This window comes from Lissotriton helveticus, chromosome 1_1 (assembly GCF_964261635.1).
Source record: "Lissotriton helveticus chromosome 1_1, aLisHel1.1, whole genome shotgun sequence".
Classification (NCBI taxonomy): Eukaryota; Metazoa; Chordata; class Amphibia; order Caudata; family Salamandridae; genus Lissotriton; species Lissotriton helveticus.
Window position 1 is genome coordinate 2,078,856,037 of NC_136057.1, and position 23,989 is coordinate 2,078,880,025.

Sequence of the window (23,989 nt, forward strand, 5' to 3'; positions counted from 1 at the left end):
TGGAAGAGATTTTGCATCTGGTGCAAGTCCAAGAACTATGATCCAACAACATGTAAGGAAGATGTCATCCTTCCTACCTTTTACATTTGGCGCAGTCTGGCCTTAATTTTCATTCCATTAAGGTTCACCTCGCTGCGCTTACTGCCTACAGGAAATGCCCTTCACAGGCCTCCTTCTTCCAGATCCCTGTGATCAAAGTTTTTTTGGAAGGCTTGAAGAAAGTGTTTCCTTCTGTCCGGCTTCCTTCGCCTTCATGGGAATTGAATGTGGTGCTGTCCAGATTGATGAAGGAACCTTTTGAACCTATTCATAAGGCTTCGTTGCAGCACCTGTCCTGGAAGGCGGTGTTCCTCGTGGCCATTACATCGGCCCGCAGGATGAGTGAAATTCAGGCGTTGTGTTGCCAAGAACCGTATACTGTATTTCATGCTGCTAAGGTTGTTATGCGTACTCACCCTAAATTTCTTCCTAAGGTTATTTCTGATTTCCATGTTAACCAGACCATAACTTTACCTACGTTTTTTCAGAATCCTTCCTCTCCAGCGGAAAGGTCTCTACATTCCCTGGATGTCAGGAGGGTGTTGAAATTTTATCTGGATAAAACCAAGGATATTCGTAGGTCAGACAAATTGTTTATCAATTATGGGTCAGTCAGGACAGGTCTTGCCACCTCAAAACAGTCCATTTCGAGGTGGATTGTGTCCTGTATACAATTGTGTTATGAAAAGGCTTATAAGACCTTAGGAGGTAAACCTAAGGCTCATTCCACCAGGGGCAAAGCTGCCACGACTGCTTTGTTACGTAATGTTCCCATTGCAGAAATCTGCAGGGCGGCCACTTGGAAGTCGGTCCATACCTTTGCTAAGCATTACTGTCTGGACACTGATTCCAGGGCAGACGCTCAGGTTGGGCAGTCTTCGCTGCGAAATCTGTTCGCACAGTAGTGGTTTTGTATGATTTTTTTTCTCCACCGCCGCATGGTGTGGGGATGGGTTTGCCATTCTATTCACTAGATTATGACTATCTACAGAGATCCCCTACTACAGAAGGAGTAGTTTCTGTCCTGTAACTCCAGTTCTGTAGTAGGGGTATCTCTGTTATAGTCATAAGCGCCCGCCCTCCTCCCCAGTGGAGAAAGATGTTCATGTTCGGAATGCTACAGGTCTGGCGTTATACGCCTTCAAAAAGATCTGAAAGTAAATGGGACCTGCTGGGCATTCTGGGATACTGAGAAAGTTCTAGAAAGTTTTCTTAAAGGCACGGTATCCCTTTTTGAACCACATAATGGCAGCCTATGGGGCTTGTCTGTCCTCCCCTTCCTCTCTATCATTCCAGAGGCTTTGTTGGTAAAAGGGGACGTTTTTCTCTGTGATGAAAACTTGGCAGGCTGTGCTGTTTGTGGTTTTGGTGGAATGTCTAGTTGAAGTACTGGACAGTGTAGCCTGTGGATATAGGCTGCATTATTTGTCTTTAAATTCTCTCTTAAGTATCTGTGCAGGACTGCATTTTTAGACAGCTTAAGAGATCATTTTTGATTGCTCCGGGGTCCACGCTCATGAGCGGGACTATTCACTAGATTATGACTATAACAGAGATACCTCTACTACAGAACTGGAGTTACAGGACAGAAACTACTCCTTATCAAATATTTCCTATGCTTTGCAGCAGTTAACTTAGAGTTTCTCCTTGCTCTAATTGGTGTACTTTCTAATATTTATGTGCTTCCCTCGTCTTCATTGCTTGATTTTGCTTGCAAGAAAGTGTCACTCATAGTTTTTGAAATGTCATCTAAAACCTTGGCAGCCATGCTTAAGAACTAGGTTTATAAATTGTAACCAAAAGCGATTGCTCTTCCGGAATTCTATTTTGTATTTTAGGGCACGGTAAAACTTAGTAACTTAATTCCCAGCATCAACGGAAGAACATTTTCAAGCGATAGTCATCAAAAATAGACAAGGGATTACACAAGCACACCATAAAATAGATTCCCTCCACCCTTCGCTGCGGGCACCAGAAAATAAAAAAGCTCTACAGATTCAATCTTGTTGAACAATAAATTACAACATTCTATTGGAGAGATGGAATTAATAAGTATAATTTCAAAAAGAGCACTTGGCTGCTTCTCCTTTTTGCTTTAATAGGTGTGGGTGCTACCAAAGGGTGCATCTATTAATTTAAAATCCTTATGCAGGCTTTTAGGAGGAGGAGCTTGGCGGGCATCCGTGATGGCCGCGTGAGCACAGCGCTCCCCGGACCCCCGCCGCTCCCGGCATAATATCCTGCATGAATCCTGATTTTTCGCGAGGATTTGTATAGAGGACGTTGGGCTGATCTACCTGGACTTTTCAGAACTTTATTTTGACACCGGGTGCCTGAGTTATGGTGAATTGAACTTTTGGGCTCCGCCCTTGAGGTGCGCCCGGGACTGGGTGAGGTTCGGTGGCCGTCTTGGAGTTGAACAACAACGGCAGGGGGATTGGACTTGTGGGTCCCCTTCTTAAGTTTCGGTTTCGATTCTGCCTCTGACTGGGACATCGGTGAGAGGGTCGGGCCAGAGCTGGTTCCAGGACACGCGTCGGCTGTCGGGCCTTTGGCTGGACTATTCTTTTATTTGGCTGCCCCTCGCCTAGTGATACCCTTGTTGTGGTCCTTTGGTCCCGAGGCCTCCATTCCTGGTGCCCGGTCCGTTGACCCTGGTGAATCTCCTTGTGACGCATCTCCAAAATGGCGGGCAGAGGGGACCGGGAGACGCGCAAGACGAAGACACCTCTGCGCGGGGGTCCGGTCCAATCTAATGTTATGGACCGTTATACCCATTCTAAGGGGTCCCCCGGAGCTGCCCTGCCCGGTCCCAGTGCGTCTGACCACGTCGTGGATGCGTCGACGGAGCCTTCCTTGCAGGACATCATGGGCGCCATTTCTGGCATGAAGGAGTCAATAGGCCACCAGTACGAAACCTTGGCCCACAAAATTGACACCGTGGCAATCGAGGTAAACCTAATTCGAGCCGATCTCTCCAAAACGAACGAAAAGGTGAAGTCGTTGGATATCAAATCATCCAGCCTCACGGCGGACGTCTCTGAGATACAGACGGAGATTGGCAATCTCCGTAGGGTGAACGATTTCATGACCCGGCGCTTGGAAGATTTTGAGAACAGGGCACGTCGCTGTAATGTTCGCGTGGTTGGTGTACCGGAGAACCCAGAACCCCACTCGGTTGATCTCCTGGTTGAAGACCTGATCCAGAACCACCTTTCCCCGTCTGGCCTTAGTAAATTTTTCGCAGTGGAGCGTGCACATCGTGTTCCGGGGGGCCAGGGTAAGCCAGGCGCCCCGCCGAGACCTATTGTTGCAAAGCTTTTCCACTATAGAGATCGGGACGCCATCCTACAGGCGTCGCGGGTGAAGGGCCCGGTGGCCTTTGAGAATGCCACGGTAAACTTTTATCCGGACTTTTCCCAACAGGTCCAGAAGCAGCGGATGGGATTTCGTGGTGCCAAGAAGCGCCTTAGGGACATGGGGATGCGTTACGCTATGCTCTTTCCGACCAGGCTGCGGGTTGAGTATAATGACCGAACTTTCTTCTTTGATCGGCCGGACGCTGTGAATGACTGGCTGGACTCCTTGCCTAGCCGACCTCCTGAGACTGAGTCCGATGCCCACCCGGGCGGTGCTGAAGGTGGTGTAGAGAGCTGAACATTTCGTTTATGCCTGGTGCCTTGTTTTGAATAACTCTTCCAGGAGTGTATGCCTATGTTCCTCTATTGCTTATGTGATTTGCTGTATGTTCTTTTTCTCGTCATTGGTTTTGATCGGGGTGGCGGGTGGGACGGAGCCTTTCCTCCTCCGGGGTCTTTGTGTAGAATAGGGGTTCTTGGGCGACAGGCACACTGCAGGTTGGGGTGGCTTTTTAGCTTTTTGCAGGGGTGCAGGGTGGGGGGTGTTTTCTTGTTGTTTGGGGGGTGGGTGGTTCGGGAGTTTGTTGTTTGTGTGTTCTGTTTTCAAGGCGACTTTATCCTGTATTTGAACAAGTTTCTGGTGTCATGCTCATTGGTGGGGGGGTTTGGCTTTGTTGGGTGGGATGGGGGGTAGCGGGTTGAGATTTGTTTCGTGGAACGTTAACGGTCTGGGAGATCGTATCAAACGAAGTGTGGTGTTGAAATGTATACGACGTTTATCTCCTGATATTGTTTTCCTGCAGGAGACTCATTTGGTAGGCAATGTTTGTCATGCAATGAATAGGTGGGGCTATCGCCTCGTAGCACATTCGGGGTTTACCTCGGGTTCTAGGGGTGTGGGTATCCTTGTTCGGGCGTCCCTCCCCCTAGCTATTGATGATGTGATTCAGGATGATCGGGGGCGCTATGCGGTCCTTGTGGGTCGCTATGAGGGTCGTGCCCTCTCCTTATTTACTGTTTATGTGCCCCCCGGCTTGCAGACTTATACCTTTTCAGATTTGGGCCGTGTCTTGTTGGACCTCCCAGATAGTACTCTCTTTCTGGCTGGTGATTTTAATTCGGTCTTCTCCGGTCTCCACGATCGCCACCCCCCTAGAGATACTCCTGCGGCCCAACAGTGGTTGGGTGGATTTTTGGATACCTTTGGCTTGGTGGATTGCTGGAGGCTTTTGCATCCTACTCAGCTTCAATACACCTTTCATTCTGGGGCCCATGGGAGTCTGTCTAGGCTGGATTATTTCCTGATGCCTGCGGCTCAGTCGCCTGCGGTGCGTGAGATTGTACACCTACCCAGGGGTATCTCTGACCACTCTCCGCTCTGGCTTCGTTTTGAGGTTGGAGTGGAGGCAGTGGGCCGGGTGGCTCCCATCAATCCGTGGTACCTTACCTCCCCCGAGACCCGCAGCCTTTTGCTTAAGTCTTTGGACGCGTATTTTCTGGATAACGAGGGGTCGGTTTCCTCAGCTGTGTCCCTATGGGAGGCCTTTAAGACGGTGATTCGTGGGCAGGCCCTTTCCCTTATTGTTGAAGCTAAGAGGGCGAGGAATAGGGAGGTGGTGGATCTTGAGGGAGAGATTTCTGCATTGGAGGATGCTTTGGAATCTGGTGTCACGTCTGCGAAACTCCACGCCCTGGGTCTGAAACAATTTGCCTATAAGTCCGTGGTCACGGATGCTGCTAAAGTGATGTTTCGGGAGCAACAGGGTCGTTTGTATGATGTGGGTGACAAAGCGGGTAAATTGTTGGCGTGGCTGGATAAGAAGGAGAGAGCTAATCGTGTGGTACCCGTGATTCAGTCTTCGAGTGGTGAGAGTGTGACGGACCCGATTGGAATAGTTCACCGTTTTGCTGAGTACTTCCGTGTGGTGTATACCCCTGTGTCTGTGAGAGATGTGGCTGACTCTCGCCTTCTATTGCGTGATATAGCTCTGCCCGTTGTTTCCGATTTGGATCGTGCAGCGTTGGATTCCCCCTTTACTGTTGATGAGATAGCTACTGCCATCCGTTCACTCCGTTCGGGCAAAGCATTGGGCCCGAACGGGTTGCCAATTGAACTGTACAAGTTACGTCCCGACAGGGTGGCGCCATATCTTCGCGCCATGTTTCTGGAGTCCCGGGAACGGGGTATTCTCCCTTATGATCAGCGACTGGCCACCATAGTTGTCATCCCCAAGGATGGTAAACCGCGGGACCTTTGTTCATCCTATAGGCCCATATCCCTGCTAAATGTTGAATCCAAGGTATTGGCGAAACTCCTGGCGTCCCGCCTCCTGACAGTCATTGGTGGCTTGGTCCATCCAGATCAATCCGGATTTATCCCGCATCGCAACACGGCTCTGAACCTACGTCGTCTTCACGGCGCGATTGCGAGGGCGGGGCTTCTGACGGAGCCGGCCATTTTGGCATCGTTGGATGCCTCAATGGCTTTTGACACTGTGGAGTGGCCTTATCTTTGGGCGGCTCTTGAGAAATTTGGTTTCGGGCCTGAGTTTATTGGTTGGATCAAGTTATTATATGCGGAACCTCTGGCACAAGTAGTGGTAAATGGTAGAGTTTCGGCCCCTTTCACCCTTGGTAGGGGTACCCGTCAGGGATGCCCCTTGTCTCCGTTGCTTTTTGCACTCGCCTTGGAGCCATTGGCTGCTTGGCTTCGGTGGGAACCTTCGCTCAAGGGGATTCGCTGGTCTCCGGACTTTGAGGACCGCGTTTCGCTTTACGCGGACGACATTCTTTTATATCTCACCTCCCCGCGTAAATCTCTGTCTGTTTTATTTGACGTTCTTACTTCATTTGGTGCCAACTCAGGCCTCGTTATTAACTGGGCCAAGTCCTGCGTGTATGTTCTTTCGGGTGTTTTACCCCCATTGCCGAGCAGACTTCCTATCCAGGTGGTCCAGTCTGGCTTCAAATATTTAGGGATTTTTATTACGTTGGACTCCTCGCTCCGATTTGAGCGTAATCTCCTCCCCCCGTTGCTTAGATTGCGACTGGACGTGGCCCGTTGGCGTAAGCTTCCTTTGTCTCCTCTGGGCAGGGCGGCCCTGTTTAAAATGATGTCCTTGCCGCGGTTCCTCTACGCGCTCCAGAACTCCTATGACACTATCCCCAAGACCTATTTCCGAGAGATCGAAAGTCTTCAAAGGCAATTGATTTGGGACGGGCGTCCGCGTATTGCCCTCGCAAAACTCACCATCCCTTGGTACGACGGGGGCATGGCGCTCCCCGATATCAAGCGATATTATTGGGCTTCCCAGTTGTCTGCTATTAATCACGTGATGTTTTCACCGGGTCGAAATCCTGCATTCGAGATGGATAGACTCCAGCTGCCGGGTGGGGACTTTAAAAGAGCGCTTTATTCTCGATCAGCCGGGCGCCATCTTGTGGGCCCGTCCAGGATTGCAGTAACTGTGTGGCGAGCCGCGAATGTGAGTTTGGGGTGGGAGGATCGAATGACGCTGGCGACGCCGCTTTATGCCTCGGAACGTCTGGGGTGTCTCTGGTCTACTAAGGGCTTCGACCGCTGGGATATGATTGGGATATGTAAGGTGGGTGATGTATGTTCGAAAGGTAGTGTGAAGTCGTTCCAGACCCTCCAGGCGGAATATGGTTTGAATGGTAGGGAATTTTTTCGTTATTTGCAGGTCCGGCACGCCCTCGCCTCAGTCTTGACTCCTGATAGGGCCCTGCCCGAGTCTTCTCCCCTCGAAGATCGTGTCCTTGATGGGCACCTGCCTGATAGCACTATTTCCCTGATCTATAAGAAGCTGATCAATAATCGGGCGGACTTATTGGTCCGACTTCGGGAGGCTTGGGTTGGCGATGGGTTGGAACTGGACGACGAGGATTGGCAATCGGCACTCTCTTCTCCCAAGGAGGTAGCCATTCCTGCCCGTCTCCGTTTGGTTCAACTTAAAATCCTTCATCGAGTGTATGTCACTGGTCCGCGTCTGGTGACGATGGGCTTTTCCTTGGATGGGTTATGTAAGCGTGGTTGTGGGTCGAGTGCTACCTTTTTACACATTCTTTGGGAGTGCCCGGTTGTGGCGGCTTACTGGACTGCTGTGCTTGAGGTGATGACTGCTGTGACTGATGTGGCCCTGCGGCCGGAGCCTCGACGATGTCTGTTGAATGTGTGGGAGCCCACTGACTACTCTGTGGCCCAGACCAGATGGGCTACCTTGGGTTACATGATTGCGAAACGGGATATTGCGCAACTCTGGGGCGCTTCCAGGCCCCCTGAGGTCTCGCAATGGGAGGACAACATGGACTGGTCCATGTTTCGTGAGAAGACTGTTTATGTGGCCAGGGGCAGACCCAGGGCGTGGACGAGGATTTGGGGCCAGTGGAATGAATATCGTGGGGAGATCTGTGCCCCTCCCCTTGTAGGCACTACTGATGTTGTCCTATCTCCCTAGGCGAGCGTTCCCGGAACCCTTTCATACTGTTTTTTTGAATTTCCGATTCTCCCCGCTGCTCCCCCCCCCCCGACCTTGTTGGAGCCTCCGGGCTCTTGCTATGTTCTCCTGATTGTAGACCATCCCCTCCGTTCTTTGGGCTGACCCTGATTACCATGCCTTCGCCTTTTTAATGTTTGTTTTTCTTTTTGTATAAAATAAAAATTCAATATGCTCTGTGATATGTTGGGAGTAATGCTTTGTGCTGTATTTGTGCCTGACCACGGGTGTACATTTCTAATTCATGCCTTGTGCCTTATTATTAGCGGCCAGCCCGTGAGGTTGTAGGCCCATTCTTGTATTTTTCTATGCTTGCTCAAATAAAGGTTTTTTATAAAAAAAATTAAAAAAAATAAAAAAATCCTTATGCACTGAGGTGTACCACAAGGTTTCTTATTGTTTTGAATTTATTCTAGAGCTTTATTTTGAATTATCTGAAAACTATAGGTTCGAGGCATATGAGCTGCAGATTACACACTGTGCATAGATGGCCACCTAGTGTTGGGCCCGGATGTTTGCAGTTTGTTTTTGTTGTAAAAAAGTCTTTGGAAGTCACAGGATAGGTGACTCCTCCTTTGGATCATAATGTGCTTGGGCATCGGCTCCATCCCCAGGACGCACACATCCTAAATGAAGAGCCCTCTTACGAAAATTGGTTGGCTTTACATGCTATTAGAACATAATTTATAGTGATTAGGCTAAGACAAAATAGCCACTTTCAGGAATGCAACCCGTTTCAGATAGAAGTGCACATCACTCTATTCACTCTAACTATGGTGCAACAGATAAATAAATACATTCTCTTATGATTGCAATTCCTGCTTGAAAGCGCTTTTCAGGCTTCAAACACTTGTAAATTAAAATTAAAATGTTAGTGGCTAGATGAATACTTTCAGCAAGCTATTTGTGGTCATCCCCGAAAGGATTCTGTATGAGGTAAACAAGATGCGGACTTCGGCCACCAGAGTTGTGCTAGGTTAAACAGGAGAAAAATAAAATCAATTCACGATTGCAACACTGACCACAGAGCTCTCTAGCACAACTGATCTGTTTATGAATGACTTGTTCAATCAACACATATCTAAAGGGGAATACATACAGATCTACACCAAAGACCCAATTCTTTTCCCACACTTTTTTAAGTTCTCCTCCATGATAGAGCAGGAGAGGGTTGCTAACAGGAGAAACTTGATAGTACCGCTGAAGATAAAAGTGGAAGGAAATTTACAAGTATTTAAAAAATAGGCCTAAATTTGATATATTCTTCCGATTCTGTGAGATATCGGTGGGTAGTATGCAGCGGTCACCCGTTGTATATCACGTATGGTTTGAACACTTCAGAAGCTAGCAAAATTGAATTGAGGCCCTGATGCATCACCTGCTTTTATCCATTCTGTGTCTTTGGGTAAAAGCTTTGATACATTGCGGTCTTAATATGGACCGGAAATTTGGGATAAAACTGTCAGCTTCACTAGGCCTGGCCCCTACTCTTCTGAGCATTTCTGCCTTACCACTCTTAGTTCATGAGAGTTAAAGAAGGTAAGGCTGTGAATCAGGAATATGCTAGTGGGACATTCCTAGTTACGCCATTTCTGTATGTAAATGCTGATGAGTGATCATTAAATGTGAATGGGGCATTTGTGGCGCAAACGGTAACAGCAATCGATGTACAGGTGGGGCAACACAGACAGTAAATGCTAAAATGCATGAATTTATGAATTCTTATTTTGATTGATAAGATTGAATAGTTGCCTTCCATAATGGTCGGAGCAGTCCTACCTCGTCATGCCACAGTCATTATTTAGAGCTAATATTGTTAAACAGCTATGCGGTCACATGTAGCTAAATAACCTTTGTAAAGGGGCGAGAGAATATAATTGATCTGACTCCGGGCCTATTATAACTGGATGTGAATTTAAGGTTGCAAACCAGGGTTGGAAATGGGTAATGTTTTAAAACAAAGTGTTAAATTGCAGGATTCTGTAAGCCCATGTTCACTAAGTGTGAAAGGCACACCAGTGAATGCTGATTCAGGTGTGCTCGTTCAAAAAGGAGACCGAATGTCAAAACAAACATAAATTCACAGTTTCATGTTCGTAAATAATATAGTGCGTGTATCTGTTCAATTAAAAAAGAAATCGCCTGTTTGAGTGCAACACTGTTATAGGACAGAAGCTCTAGCACGTGTTCTTAAATACCTTGAAACGACCACAAAATTGCAGAAAATATACTGCATATGTCAAGCTTAAGAAAAACCCATAACTCACCCATGAAATCTGTTTTACTTAGCAACCAAGTTGTGTTTTGTTTAGCTGCTAGGTGCACATACGCATTTTTGGGAAGCTTTTCGCCAGCTGGAGGCCTCCAAACAAGATTTATTTTGCCTGATGAGCAGATCAAATATGTTAAGACAGCAACACATATTTTAAAGCATGACACTGCTGATTTCTTCAGTGTATGGTGACAGTTGTGCTTTTTATAGTTTGTACGCGGAAAGGTAAGTACTGAAATAGGGTACACCAACATCCATTAAAGCACATTGTACTTGGCCATCACACAGATTTCAAAAGACCAAACCATGAACACCACACACAGACATTCAACTGAACACATTGGACAGGACGCCTCCAAACGTCCAAAACAGTCCAAATATGCCTTATACGTTGAGATCACAGTTCTGAACAACAGTCGTCACAGCGAAGTGGCCCACCCACAGTTCCCTGTCCAGACCCCACTGAAGAAGACATTGCCTGCAATGAAATCCTTGTGGAAATTCACCCACACAGTACCGAAAGGGCCTGGAGTCTATACCAGCGGCACTCTTCAATGTTAGGAACATTGCATACATTTCTTTTAGCCACTAGGTCACCTTGAACAGCATTGGCTAATGAATTCTTCACACAACTTGTGCACGTTTTAATGTATCTGGCGTTTTCCATCTATGTCAGAGCTTCTGTTGTAGAGTTTGTGAAAACCTAGGTTTTCTTTCAGATAATGCTACTCTGCTACATAATTTGGCCAGGCCAATCCAGCTCCATAGTTAATCATCAAACGCTGGAAATTCCTTTTAACTTGCAATGTTGTAGGCTGAGCCTACCAGACTGTGCAGGCTGTCTCATTGCAAAAGACATATTATGGGTGGTTTACAAAGAATGTTCAGGGACTTACAGCCCTCCCATTGGTTGCCATTGATTGACTTTATTGTCACTCTCATTTACTTTCTTCTTATTCAATGACTTTCCTCACGCCAGTTTATCCATCTTGTGTTTATACCTCCCCTGGAGCACAGCCTCATTACCATCTCTCTGATTGGCTGGCTTTTATTTTTCCACTGCTCACTTTAAGCTTGCTCCCTTATGTGCTTCTCACCTCACCTAATTCCTGCCCCACATTCCATTTTCTGTCTCCCTGGTGTTGCAAGCTCTCTTGTATGTGCTTCTCCCTTGCAAAACTCCCTCCACCATGCTCCTCTGCTGCTTTCTTCCTCGTGTGCTTCCCTCCCTTTCCCTTTGTTGCTGTCCATCTTGAGCTACACTCCCTCAATCACTCCCCCTCATTGCCCCCACCCGATCCTCCGTTGACCCTCGTCCTGCTTTTTTCATCCTCTTCAAGTTGTATTTTTATTTATTAAAATTTTTTGGGGCGGGGAATGGACCAGGCAATAAATTGGGGCCAAATCCTCTGCCTTAAAAAAGCACTTTTGCAGTACTACCTTAATTTTTTTCGAATGTGTAATAGCACATGCACGTACGCATCACACAAGCATACACCTACAAAATGACAGAGTAGTTGTGGCTTTGCGCCTTTTCTTTTTCTTGCATTGTATTTCTTTTGGCCATACTGCACAGCATCTTTCTGAACCATTGTAACATTAAGACAGCTAGTAGGTTGTTATGATGAGATCGTTGACTTTGCCAATGATTGTTTGACTAGAGAGTCCTATTTGATGTGTTCCTTTACTTGTACTCTTCTGAACCCAAGTATTTCTCCAGTGGTGCTTGCACTTAATTATATTTATTGTATGACTTTACTTCAGGTTCATTATACTACCTAACATCTTAATTGTTATATGGTACAAGGAATATTAAATTATAAAAGTTGGTCTCTTTCTTGTGTTAGGTTATCTCCAGTGTGAAACATTTGAATAAACATAAATGTTGGAAATGACCATCTTTTGCGTGGTGTTCCCCCATATTTTTGCCTTAAATATTTTTGCTGACCATAGAAGTCTGTATGCTTTACGCTGCTAACCAGTGTTAATGTGCTTGTGCTCCCACTTTTAAAGATAATTAAATTGGTATAAAACTGATTGGTGCATTGAACTTACCTAATAATCGCTAGTGTGTGGTACATATTGAAAGTATACCTAGGGCTTTTAAGTTGTATACCAACAGTGAGCTGCAAAACTTGTTGTGCTACCCACTCAATGCCACAACAAACCCGACCCTAGGTCTATTGTAGGATGGCAGAGTAGTTTTTAAATTGTCAGTTCCCTCTGCCAAAATACATTCTGTTGACAGGCCTAAAACCTTCCCTTTAAAGACTTAGCAGTTACCCTTAAGGTAGGCCTTAGTGCCTAGAAAGGCAAGGTGCATGGTATTTAATAGAAGGACATGCAAAAATGTTTAATAATCTATATGTCCTTACAGTGACTAGCCCCTCAAAGCTATTTTTTCAGGAATGTGACTAGCTATAAAATAACTAAGCAACTATTTTGATAGTCATTAAAAATTCAATTCATTGAAGATTTCACAACAAAAGCTCAGTAGAGTCCTTACACTCATAGAACAATGATTCCAATTGCAGTTTTAAACTAAATATTCAATTTAGTATTCAGAAAAGCACCTTCAAAAATATTTTTGCCGGCATTCCAGAGTACAAGAGTTCATTTCTAGGTAGAAACAATAGTAATGAAAATACCACAGTCACCCCCAAAAAATATTTTCGACTGTGAGGCGAGGTTAATTAGAATAATACTGGTTCATGAAGTATTTACATATAAGTAATTTTCCTTAGGCACCCCTGTCTGCCTACTCGGGTAAAGTTAATGAGATCTACATTCGTAGTGATTTTTAGACATTCTGCTTTGTACACAACCACATTGGTTAATTTTGCATCGATAAATGTAAGGAAAAAAGTAGCAAAGCTGTACATGAAACAATATCCTCATCCGACTACTGCTTGATTTGGTTCATTTAGCGTGTATGTTCTTGTTCATTTTGTGTGGCACAAAAATATAACCACCATTCCTCTTATGCAATATGTACATTTATATAGTTTAAGTATGTATAATGAAGTTAGTAAAGAATCTTCAAGGTAATAAGTTACAACTGATATCAGATGTATAGTCTCAATATTCATCTGTAGCATACTAAATCGTTGTTTAATGTTTTAATTTTGTGAAATGCAATTAAGGGGGGCGTAGTAGTCGGAGTATAGCTACCCAGGTTATTTTTCTGCTTAAATAGGAGATGAGCAAGCAAACAACTGTGTTCACAGTTTGGTAGCATTGCCCTGAGGCAATCCCCTAAAAGGGATTTACTGTAAAGAGAAGACAGAGATGTTTCGCAGAAACTGATTACTAATCTTAATTGACTTATTGCAATCAATTTTCTAGGCAGCAGAAGTTCTACTGGTCTTTGAAGCTCGTTTTTCCCCAGAGTCATGCTGAATATTTTGAGAAAAGGTATCCATTGTTTAATTCTTCTAGAAAACAGAGTAAATATGCATATAGGTATAAAAGACTATGTTAGATTAAAATTATTGTTCTGTAAATTTCCTAAAAAATATCAATATCTTTATGAAACCTTGGTGTGCTTGCGGTGTTTAGACTCATGACTTACAAATATGTTTTCGTTTCAAATGCTTATAGAGTACTTGATTGCTTTATGTAATGAGGAGATCTGATGATGATCCATTTATATTGGGTGCTTCTCATGCTGAAATGAAAACTTGTGTGCTAGTTGATAAGCAGCGCAGCATTACCTCGCTGAAATCCAGGTAAAAAGAAAGTGGCATGAAAATAATAGCATTCAATTATGAAGTAGGCTTTTTTTTTTTTTATGTTTGAGCCAATGTCATCCCAGAGGTGTGACTTGACATCAAGTGCCAAAGCATGACCTCGTCCAGTGATTATTTCACAGTGTAACGTACTAGATAAATGTTGAATAGTGTAATCTCTTAATAGTTAATAGGGGGCGCGATGGGCCACTCAATCACCCCTTCACGAAAAGCCTGGCTTGGCTCTTGCTCTACCTGCACAAAAAGGCACAATCGGCTGTCTTGAGCTGGGCTTAACAGTTCATTGCCTTGCTCTAATCAACTTTAGAAGTAAACAAGAAGTGATGGGTGGGATGCTTAAATTAGTCTCAGTCACTAGAAGTTACTCTGGGCTGCATCCAAATCCATCTTTTTTTTGTCCACGATGCCTCCGATTAGACCCAACAATATGTAAATCAGCCTTGATCCTGCTCTAGTACAAACAGTCCAGCCCGAACTGCCAAGCCACTCCCTCTATGAATTGCAACCCAAGACTGGTTTCTTCGCCCTAGTTGGGGCTCTTAAGTCAGGTGCAGCTTGGCTTCATTGGCATCGGGAGCATGGGACTCATGTCTAGGCACATTTGCAGCACCTAGGGCATTGTGCTAAAGTGAACAAAAAAATTGGGCAGAATGCTTGAATTAATCACAGCCACTGATAGTTACTTTGGGTCGCTGGTAATTAATTCATGCATTACATCCATAACCTTGTTGTTGTTGCAGTTAATCATCTTTGAAATAAGCATTACATATGCTTGAGTTTTAAAATCCTAAGACTCCATTAAGAAAAAGATTGCCACCTGGGACTTAATGTAGGTGCTGCCCCCACCGCCTACCTCTCTATGTTGTTTTTGCAATGATGATCATATTAAAGCCAGTATACGGTCTGCTACATATCTACATGTGTGTGGTTCACGTGTCTATTGTTTGAAATTGGATGTTCAGAAGTTTTCAAAGGAGCAACTAGTCTCCCATTTATTTAAAGTTTAGGACCTTAACAAAGGAAAAATGCATTCAAAACCCCACACCTCCAATTTCTAGGGTTAGCTGGCTTTTTGTTGTTGAACATCCCTCCTACAGCAGCCCACATGCTGTAATAGAGCAGCTTGTTATATATTTATTTTATGTACACCTGGTCTTTACTAGTTGTCTGTGCATAAAAAGCCTTGATAGCTGAGCGGGATACTGAATCCTGTTTGAAAGCATTAAGAATTGCAAATAACATATTACATTTAATGAAATAATAGGCATCCTTTGAGACAAGGGCCCCAACCTTTGGATTTGGAATGGTAGTTTAATGCATCAAGCTATGTGTTGTTTATTGTAACGTGTCTCAATGTGTTGCTTCTTTTTTGTGAAAAGAGTGCCAGATGATCAAACGCTGCACCAACTATTGAAAACTTACATCGACCCTCAAGAATCGGATCCAGTAATTCGTCAGAGGTACTTTTCAAAATGTTTAATCTATAAGAAATGTATAATTTCGGTTTAAGAAAAGGGAAATCAAACTCAGTAATGTACCTATTGATAAAATTAGTATTCGCAATGGTCTTGGTCCATTTGCATTTTCAGAGAGCTTACAGTCATGGAACACAGACTTAAAATGGCAGATTCACCTATAAATGGAAAATACCCACGAAATGTAGCTATAATTTCTGCTCTCATGCTGCATCTGTTTCTCTGTTTTATATTTGTTTGCTGCATCTATGCCCACCTCCTCTTTTCCATTGACATGGGGTGCATTCTCCCACTAAAGGATTGGACAGTAGGTTTTTCACAGCAGAAAGTAAACTTTCAGATTTCAAAACATGTGCAAGTACATGGCTCTGCACTTGCCAAGTCATCATACTCCCTCTGGTCCTGCTTTCGCTCCACTTGAGAATGGACACGATTTTGGTCAACTTACAAACTCCTCTTCTATTGAATTTCTTTCAGATGAGAATGTCTTTTGACTTAGAGTTAAATATATTTTCTCTCACAGCTGCCTACCTTAGTCCTTGATTTGATTTTGCGTATTTATATATAAAGTTTTATATAGCGCAAACTTGATCCCGAAGGATATCAGAGCGCTTTACAATTTGAGGCAGAAGGTAACAAATCAGAACATTAGTCTAACATGGGGAATCTAATGGGCATTGAATCAACTAGTACAAACATAACAGCTCAATATAACCTGAGTGCACGGGTAGGAATGGGCAATGCAATGGAGCATAGAGAGATAAAGGGAGTACATACAATAATCATATACAGGAATAATAACCCATTTGCTTGTTACATCTTTCGAATTCCTTGATTCTTGGTTCCATATCCACACTTCTTTCCCTTTCCACTGGTCCTTAAGCACCGATCATACACTGCTTCTCATATAATGATTAACATGATATGCTGCGTGATTGTTGAAAAATCGGAAGATCACACCCCCAAAGTCTTACTGACCAAGCTATGACCCTCTTTGCCAGACTTCTCTCCTCCTTTCAGATTCCAGTTCTCAGAATGTGACCACCACTGATTATACTGAGACCCTGTGACCACCTCATCCACTCCTGCGTTGTAGGCTGTTAGCCTTTTTTATTCGGATAAGACACTAATCCCTGTAATCTTTGCTTTTTCATGAGTAGTTTCTTGTCATCAGAGGGCTCGACAATCACTAAAGGAATTCCTCAGTTACAGATCAGACTTAACCTTGGGTGGTCACCTGAAGAGCCGACACTACTAAACACTGGCCTGACTGAGCACCTACATATTGTATTTTCCAATTCTGGGCTCAACACCAGTGTTTTGTTTAGGTTTTTTTTTTACCAGTGATCAGCAACGTAAATGCAGATCCTCACTTGAACACTATTTATTACCAACATACTAGACAGTCCCAGTTATGTCTTCTTTAGATTTTAGCTGTTCCAATTAGGTCTTTAAAAAAATGGGCAAGCCACTTTGTATGAAGAGATACTCACTGCTCTGGAAGGTCTTCAAAGAGCGGGGATTACTCTGTCAGAGTATCACTCTTATGAGCTTTATAATGATGAGTTCCTTGTGTCTTGAATCTTTCTGCCCTCCCACATTACTAAGCGTACTGGGCATTGACAAGGTGGGACTTGACCAGTTTTGGCACCCAGTTTGTACCCTGGTTGTAGGCATGTCAGTCGGCCTTTTCGGCCCCCTCTAATTTGATGACTCTCATGCCATGAGGAAAGTATGTGGACACATGCCCAACGCCAAATGGTGGGTTCTTCTAGGGGTGTTCTTCCCTTTGAGGAACAGAGCCTTTTAATGTTAAAATGAGTTGGGAGACTTTTGGTCCCAATGGGCATTTGGCGTTCATGTTCTTACCTATGCACAGTGACCAGTTCACAGCCACATCAAGGTCATATGCACCCTCTTAGTTATCTCCTTTTAGGGTGCCATTACCACTAACTCAACAAAGCTAGGCTAAGTGTAAGAAAATGGGTTATTTGTTGAGAAGGATGGGTGTCCTTCCCATGTAATATGTCCAAAACCTTGTCTGTTCCAACACACTAGTTCAATAAATCAGCCTGGACTCAACAGAATGGAGTGGAGGTCTGATGCCACAAGCTGGCCGTCACAATCAAAGATTTTATCTTCGACTTTGAAGTGAAGATAAAATATCCACTGCAGGGCAAGGCTACAGGACGTATTCATGGAAGTTCTCTCACAGTCAGATAACTGTTGGATGAGGTCCTACTAAAGCAGTTTGTTTTGACTGAAAAATTCAGTGTGTGAAAATTCAATTTAGGTATCAGGCTGAAGTGCTTTTATTGGTTTGATACTTTCGCGCATTCGATTGGTCTGCCTTCAGTCTTGGGCTTTTTTATGGAGCTCAAAATCCTCCTGCGGGGCAAGCCTAAAGATATCCTCTCAAAATTGGACACCTTTGCCACAAAGTCCCACTGACTGGATGGTCATGGAAATCCAATAATTTTCTTCAAAGTCCCCACTACTCATAATTTCTGGAGCAGTTGCTCTTTGCCTCTTCTAAGGCTCCAAGGACTTCAGGGACAGTACTTGGGGGTCAGAACCCACTATGGCTGAAACCACTAGCACGGTTCAGTCCAGGACCAGATACAGTTTCTCATAGTCAGATGGCACTCCAGGAAAAAGCCCTCTTGCCACTTTTGTCCCAGTACCCACACAGAGGGCCAACAAACTGTCCCTTGTTGTCTACTTATCAGTCTTGGGAATAAGTGGAACCAGATCCAACCCCTCAGGTTTTCACACAACCCCCTCTGTACTTCCTCAGGGCCAGATGTGTTCTGATACATTGCGGGTGAAGTGCCACTTTTGTAGGATTCATTAGCTAGTGTGTAGTGGTGACACCTGGACAATCCCTAACTAATGAGAAAACATTTCCATGGGCAACCCTTTCTACTTTCTGCAGCACATCCTCTTTGTCTTACTGCAAACACAATTACTAAAACTCAACATGACTGCACCATTCTGCCCATAGAGGTTACTGGTGTGTGAGCCAGGTGTGTGTTTATGGACATGAGCAGGCCTCTCGTCCTCAACCACACCAAACTGATTCTGGGACCAGCACTCCCACTAGTCTGGTGCCAAGCAGAGAACAACAGCTCCTCTTCTCCATGTCTCCCTTTACACTTACCTGCAAATTGTCAGGCCTCATTCAGGTCTTTTCAAGCTAATAACTGCCCTAAAGCCTCCCCAGCTGCCCTTCCTGAGCGAAAAACAGTCACAGATCTCATATCTAGGTCTTCCTGCCAAAATGCCTCAGCCATTTTTTCTGCCCTGTGAGCAGGTTTCACACCTCATTAAGAGGAGGAACTGATGGGGTAGCAGCTGGTCAGCTAATGACAATTAGCCCCTAAAGGTTCAAGCCGTCTACATTTTTTGAGTTACCAAAAATCTAACTTTACCAGTGATTTGGATTTTAATAAATATTAGAAAAAAGTGATTGAATCCTGTCTGTAGCTTATTAAATATCTGAGCTAACTGAAGTAATATTTTATTTGAGCTTTAGTTTTTGTCATACGAACAGCTACAGCCCTTCGCAATGAAAATAACTTTTCAAGGCTAGTCACTGTAAGTACGTGCCAACACTGAATTCTTATGTGTAACCCTTTTTAAATTCTAGGCACCTTACCTTGTGAGGCACAATGCCTACTGAGGGCTAACTCGTCTAATGTTTAAAAGCAGTGTTTTTTTGTAAAATATGAATATTTTGGTAGGTTCCCCTGCAAGGTTAAAAGCTGCAGCAGCATTGCTACACAGATGGACCTGAAGCTATGTTTTCGTTTCAGCCTAGTGGATGGCACAGCTTGTGCTGCAGTCCACATTTAATAGTTACATTTCCTATACCATTGGTATGGTGTTTTTCTGCACCCTATACTTTGATATTCCTATATGTTACTAGACATTACTTTGATGTTAACTATTCAAATTGAGGATTAATCAGTGTTACCGTGTTTTAGAGGTCAAGCATATATGCTGGGGATTGGACAGCAGTGTCCTAGTGTGCAGAGTTCAACAAGCCAACAATACTGTCAGCTAAAGATGGGGTGATCACGCAAAAAGAGAGGTTTACTCACACTGAACAAATTATACCTTCATCTAACTTGCTTGTGTCTTAGGTTTTCCTTACTGAAGCTGAGGGGCTACCTGGGCCAATAGGCAAGCTTCTGTTAAGTCTTTTCTTCTTACTTTGTGTCATTCTTTGTGGAGGCTGCCAGCAAGCCTTCAATGCTGGCATCATTAAGTCTTATGAGTGGTGATGTTTGAGGTACAGTTAAAATATTCACTGGATTGGAGGTATATACCAATGCTCTCTCAGCTTGCCTAGGATATCATTTTAGTTATAATTTGAGTTATGTTCTTATTACAAGCAGTAAACCTACAAAGCAATATCATGTTAGCCTGAAACATCCACTCATATGCTCTGGTCTTAACAGACAGGCTTAGTTAGTTATTGTATACCCACTGCAGGAAGGTGTCCTGACCACACAGTCCAGATTATGGCAATGCAATGCTCCTCAGTGGTTTTCTGGCAGGTTTACAGCTGGAACTGAAAGATTGGCAGATGATAAGCATACTATGCCTGCCTTTTTCCCCAATCCTTCAGTCTCAGGGACAGTCTTGCAATATCAAATATCAGAGTTTTGTTGTTCCCTATTAACCCCTTCGATTCCTTCGCTGCTAGGCCTTTCTCCCCCCATACTAAGCCTTTTTTGTGGGGGCTATTTGGGGCAGTTTGTGCTTAGGCTCTCATAACTGTTTGTCCACATAAGGTATCCACACCAAATGTGTGTCCTTTTTTCCTGGATTAATCAAAAAGAGACTAGCTCATATTTGTTTTAATTTATAAAAGTACAATGGAGAAGACTCTGGTATGTTTCGTCACGGAGTGGGAACACCTGGCAGGTGTGTTCATAAAGCCCTCACCCACCAACCTAGTTGGTGGCATGCTTCATCATCGGGCCCACCCAGTAGCACCTAGCGTGCCCCGGGTGTGCTTCGACGCCTGACTACAGCGGAGCTGGTATATTGCTGAGCGTGCAGTGAAGAAAGTGATGAAGGTGATGTTAAAACGGCCGAACGGTGGTCCCAGTACCCGAAGGTGAAATTAGACTTTAATACCTGGGCCTCCGTCAGCGGTTAAAAATAAGGCAGTGGGATGTAAGAGGCGAGTTACGACCTCTCACATCCAGTGGGTCAACATGTTTCAGCCAGTGCCTTATGACTAAGCTGGCTTTCGTCAGGACCTAAATAAAATAGTGAGTGTAAGTAACTAGTGGGAGTGTGGATTAGACTATACCGGTATGCGAAGGAGGCACTACAGGTCCAGAGCAGGCTCTGCCCAGAAATGCTGGTCAAGCCCTTGCCACCTCCCAACCTTGAGGTCAGACTGAGCAAAAACTAGTGTGGTCTTGAGAAGGGAATCCCCCTCTCACACATAGATACACTTTAGGGCGTGTAGACACATAGTCTAATCCACACTCCCACTAGTTACTTACACTCACTATTTTATTTAGGTCCTGACGAAAGCCAGCTTAGTCATAAGGCACTGGCTGAAACATGTTGACCCACTGGATGTGAGAGGTCGTAACTCGCCTCTTACATCCCACTGCCTTATTTTTAACCGCTGACGGAGGCCCAGGTATTAAAGTCTAATTTCACCTTCGGGTACTGGGACCACCGTTCGGCCGTTTTAACATCACCTTCATCACTTTCTTCACTGCACGCTCAGCAATATACCAGCTCCGCTGTAGTCAGGCGTCGAAGCACACCCGGGGCACGCTAGGTGCTACTGGGTGGGCCCGATGATGAAGCATGCCACCAACTAGGTTGGTGGGTGAGGGCTTTATGAACACACCTGCCAGGTGTTCCCACTCCGTGACGAAACATACCAGAGTCTTCTCCATTGTACTTTTATAAATTAAAACAAATATGAGCTAGTCTCTTTTTGATTAATCCATATAATACCCGGGGACAAGGACTAGCTTTTTGGTCCTACCTCTCTCTCTTGATTACGCATGTCCTTTTTTCCTAACATAATGAGGATTCTAAATATTCCCAGGGTTTGGATGCCCCTGGAGGGTACCGAGAAATTAATCAAAATACAGTGAAATTGTTTTTGGGGTGTTAGGGGGGTGGGAAAAATGTGCTGCAGAAGAAAGCGTCTTGTTTTTTTCCTGCAAACGGTATTAATGACCGGTTTGTGGTGCTAAAATAGAGATATTCCCAGCTTTCAGGAACAGGCAGAATTGTGTTGGAAAACCAAAATGAGGTTATGGGGAAGGTAAAAAAAAAAAACCTTCTTTCTCACCGAGGGGTCCTTTGTACTCAGTTCTTGCACTTAGTCCCTGAATTTGGCTAACTAGTTTTTGAGGAACTAGTATACAGACAGTTTTACCATCCTGCTTGACGCCAAGGATAAGTAATATGTCCCACTGCGTCACACACTGTTTTTAGCCTTGCCCCCTATTCCCTGGTTTTCATATTAAACTCCGATTTAAGCATTGGAGGTGACTTTATTAATTGCACAGATCCCACAAGTATTACTTACCAAATACTGTCCGACCATTTGGAAGCATCACTCACCTGGGAAAGCGAGTAGCCAGGTGCGTAACCCAATGATGATGCCACCTACAATAATCGCCCCAGTGGAGATGATATATACTGTTGGAGGCAAGTAGGGTTTGACAAGGGATTTCCTGGAAAACAACCGTGAGACTCCGGTATAGTATTCGGTGTGCTCCTGTCTCGATTAACGAAGGAGCTTAAGGCTCGTCTGTTAGCGCCTTCCTCCCTTGTTTTTTGTTTTTGAATGGTTGTCAGTCTTTTCATTGTTCTGGAGCACCCGTGCCTGTCAGAGATCCAGGAGAGCCTGATATATTCTAGGTTTTAATGCTAAACATTGACAATGTAAATAAGATCCATTTCGAAGAATGGCATTTATCTGTATCTGGTGTGAATATTGAAAACGTCTGGCCTGGGTATGGTCCGGTTTGGCCTAAACTGGACAGCTCTGGTCTGTACGAATGGGTACACAGATGTTATTACATATTAATGCAACTGCTTCATAGAGAACCGGTCTGTTGTAGTCAGTAAGTGTCTTGTGAACAGAAGCTAGACCACATATTTAATCACCGGGACTTGGAAATTCACATTTTTACTTTTTGATGTGCAATAATTTGCCTGCTCCCTTCGGGCAGGAGAGGACTTTCCAGTAGTTTGGATGTGGAAGTGCTTTTTGCCTAGAAAAGTAACTTCCATGATAAACTTGTGCCCTCACACCTGCCGTAGATAACACCAATCCAATCACAGTTAGGTATCTCTGCTTAACGGTTGTGAGAAACCTCAATTTCCCCAGTCGTTAAACCAACATCTTTCCAAAGAACCTGTAGATCCAGTTCATATTGGCTTATTTTAGCATGAGCCACTCCTGAGCGGGAAGTTCTGCTGTTATTGTATGCTACCCAGAATAAAATGTTGTGAGCATTCTCCGGTCCCGGGCAGTGGTTCGTAAGTCACACATGAGCTCCTGCATAAATTCCCTTCCGCAAGCACCTCTCTCACTCGAAGTCTGAATGTGCTCCCTCTTCTATGCGAATCACATTGTCTCCCTTTTCAGCAGAAGGTTTTAATAATAATCACTGCCTCGTGAAACACCAACACGATGAGCACAAACCCTATGTATGAGAAAGTTCTTATCACCGTGGACTGTCTCGAAGTGCATATTAATAAAGTAAAGCTATAACGACCATGCACTCCTCTGTGTTTTAGAAGTACACCTGCGCCCTGCAACATGACTGGAGCCTCACTCTGGACCTCATTGGCAACATCAAACTCTTCCCACATAAGTTTCCCACAACAGCCATACGCTATTCAAAACATGCAGTCAATCCCTGACTTGCAAGTAATGGGACCAGGAGAGCACATTGCCTCAAAAGCACACCAGTGATAGGAAAATATTATACAAATGCATTACAGATGTTTATGATATCTGAGGCAATGGCAAAGATTTTAGTGTAAGGGCTGTTTTCCACAGAAATGTTTTCTAGTTAACTATGGGAATATGTTAACAATACATTTAGTTAGGTATGTTATATAGCACAATGTTGACTTTAAGTTGCCTGAGGCATTGGATGTGTAGATACACGAAAAGCAAAAAGGACTAGCGAGGCCTTGGTCTAGCAAAATCTGCATGCTACCCCATGCAGCAAAATCTGCATGCTATCCCATGACCCTCAGGCATGCAAGTCCAGAGGTCTTTCCTCCTCCAAGAAAACTACAGATTTCCAAGAGAAATGAGGTTTGATTTACTGCCAGTTGGTTATGTTAATATTCAACATTCACATTTCAAAGACCAGGCTTTATAAAAGGCAACTGTTCGTCTTTTCCATTCAAATTTTGAGGGAACTTGGTACAAATGTTGCAGACTTGCCAACTTTAAAATAAAATTCACTGTGGAAGATGGGCAGGTTTTCATGCCTATGGCTGCCTGAGTGGCCCTTCTGCCCCCTCCCCATGCCAGCAGTCCCAACATCCCAAAAAAAAGGTTTGCTGA

General features: G+C 44.3%; 1 protein-coding gene across 1 annotated transcript in view; it reads left to right on the forward strand.

Annotated features, from left to right (window-relative positions):
* The window catches only part of ZNHIT6 (zinc finger HIT-type containing 6), a 360,433-nt gene that overhangs the window by 238,711 nt on the left and 97,733 nt on the right, over positions 1–23,989 (forward strand). The window contains exons 6-7 of the mRNA XM_078645491.1: positions 13,530–13,598; positions 15,313–15,393. Coding sequence (XP_078501617.1) covers positions 13,530–13,598; positions 15,313–15,393 — 150 coding nt within the window. The remainder of the gene's footprint in view (positions 1–13,529; positions 13,599–15,312; positions 15,394–23,989) is intronic.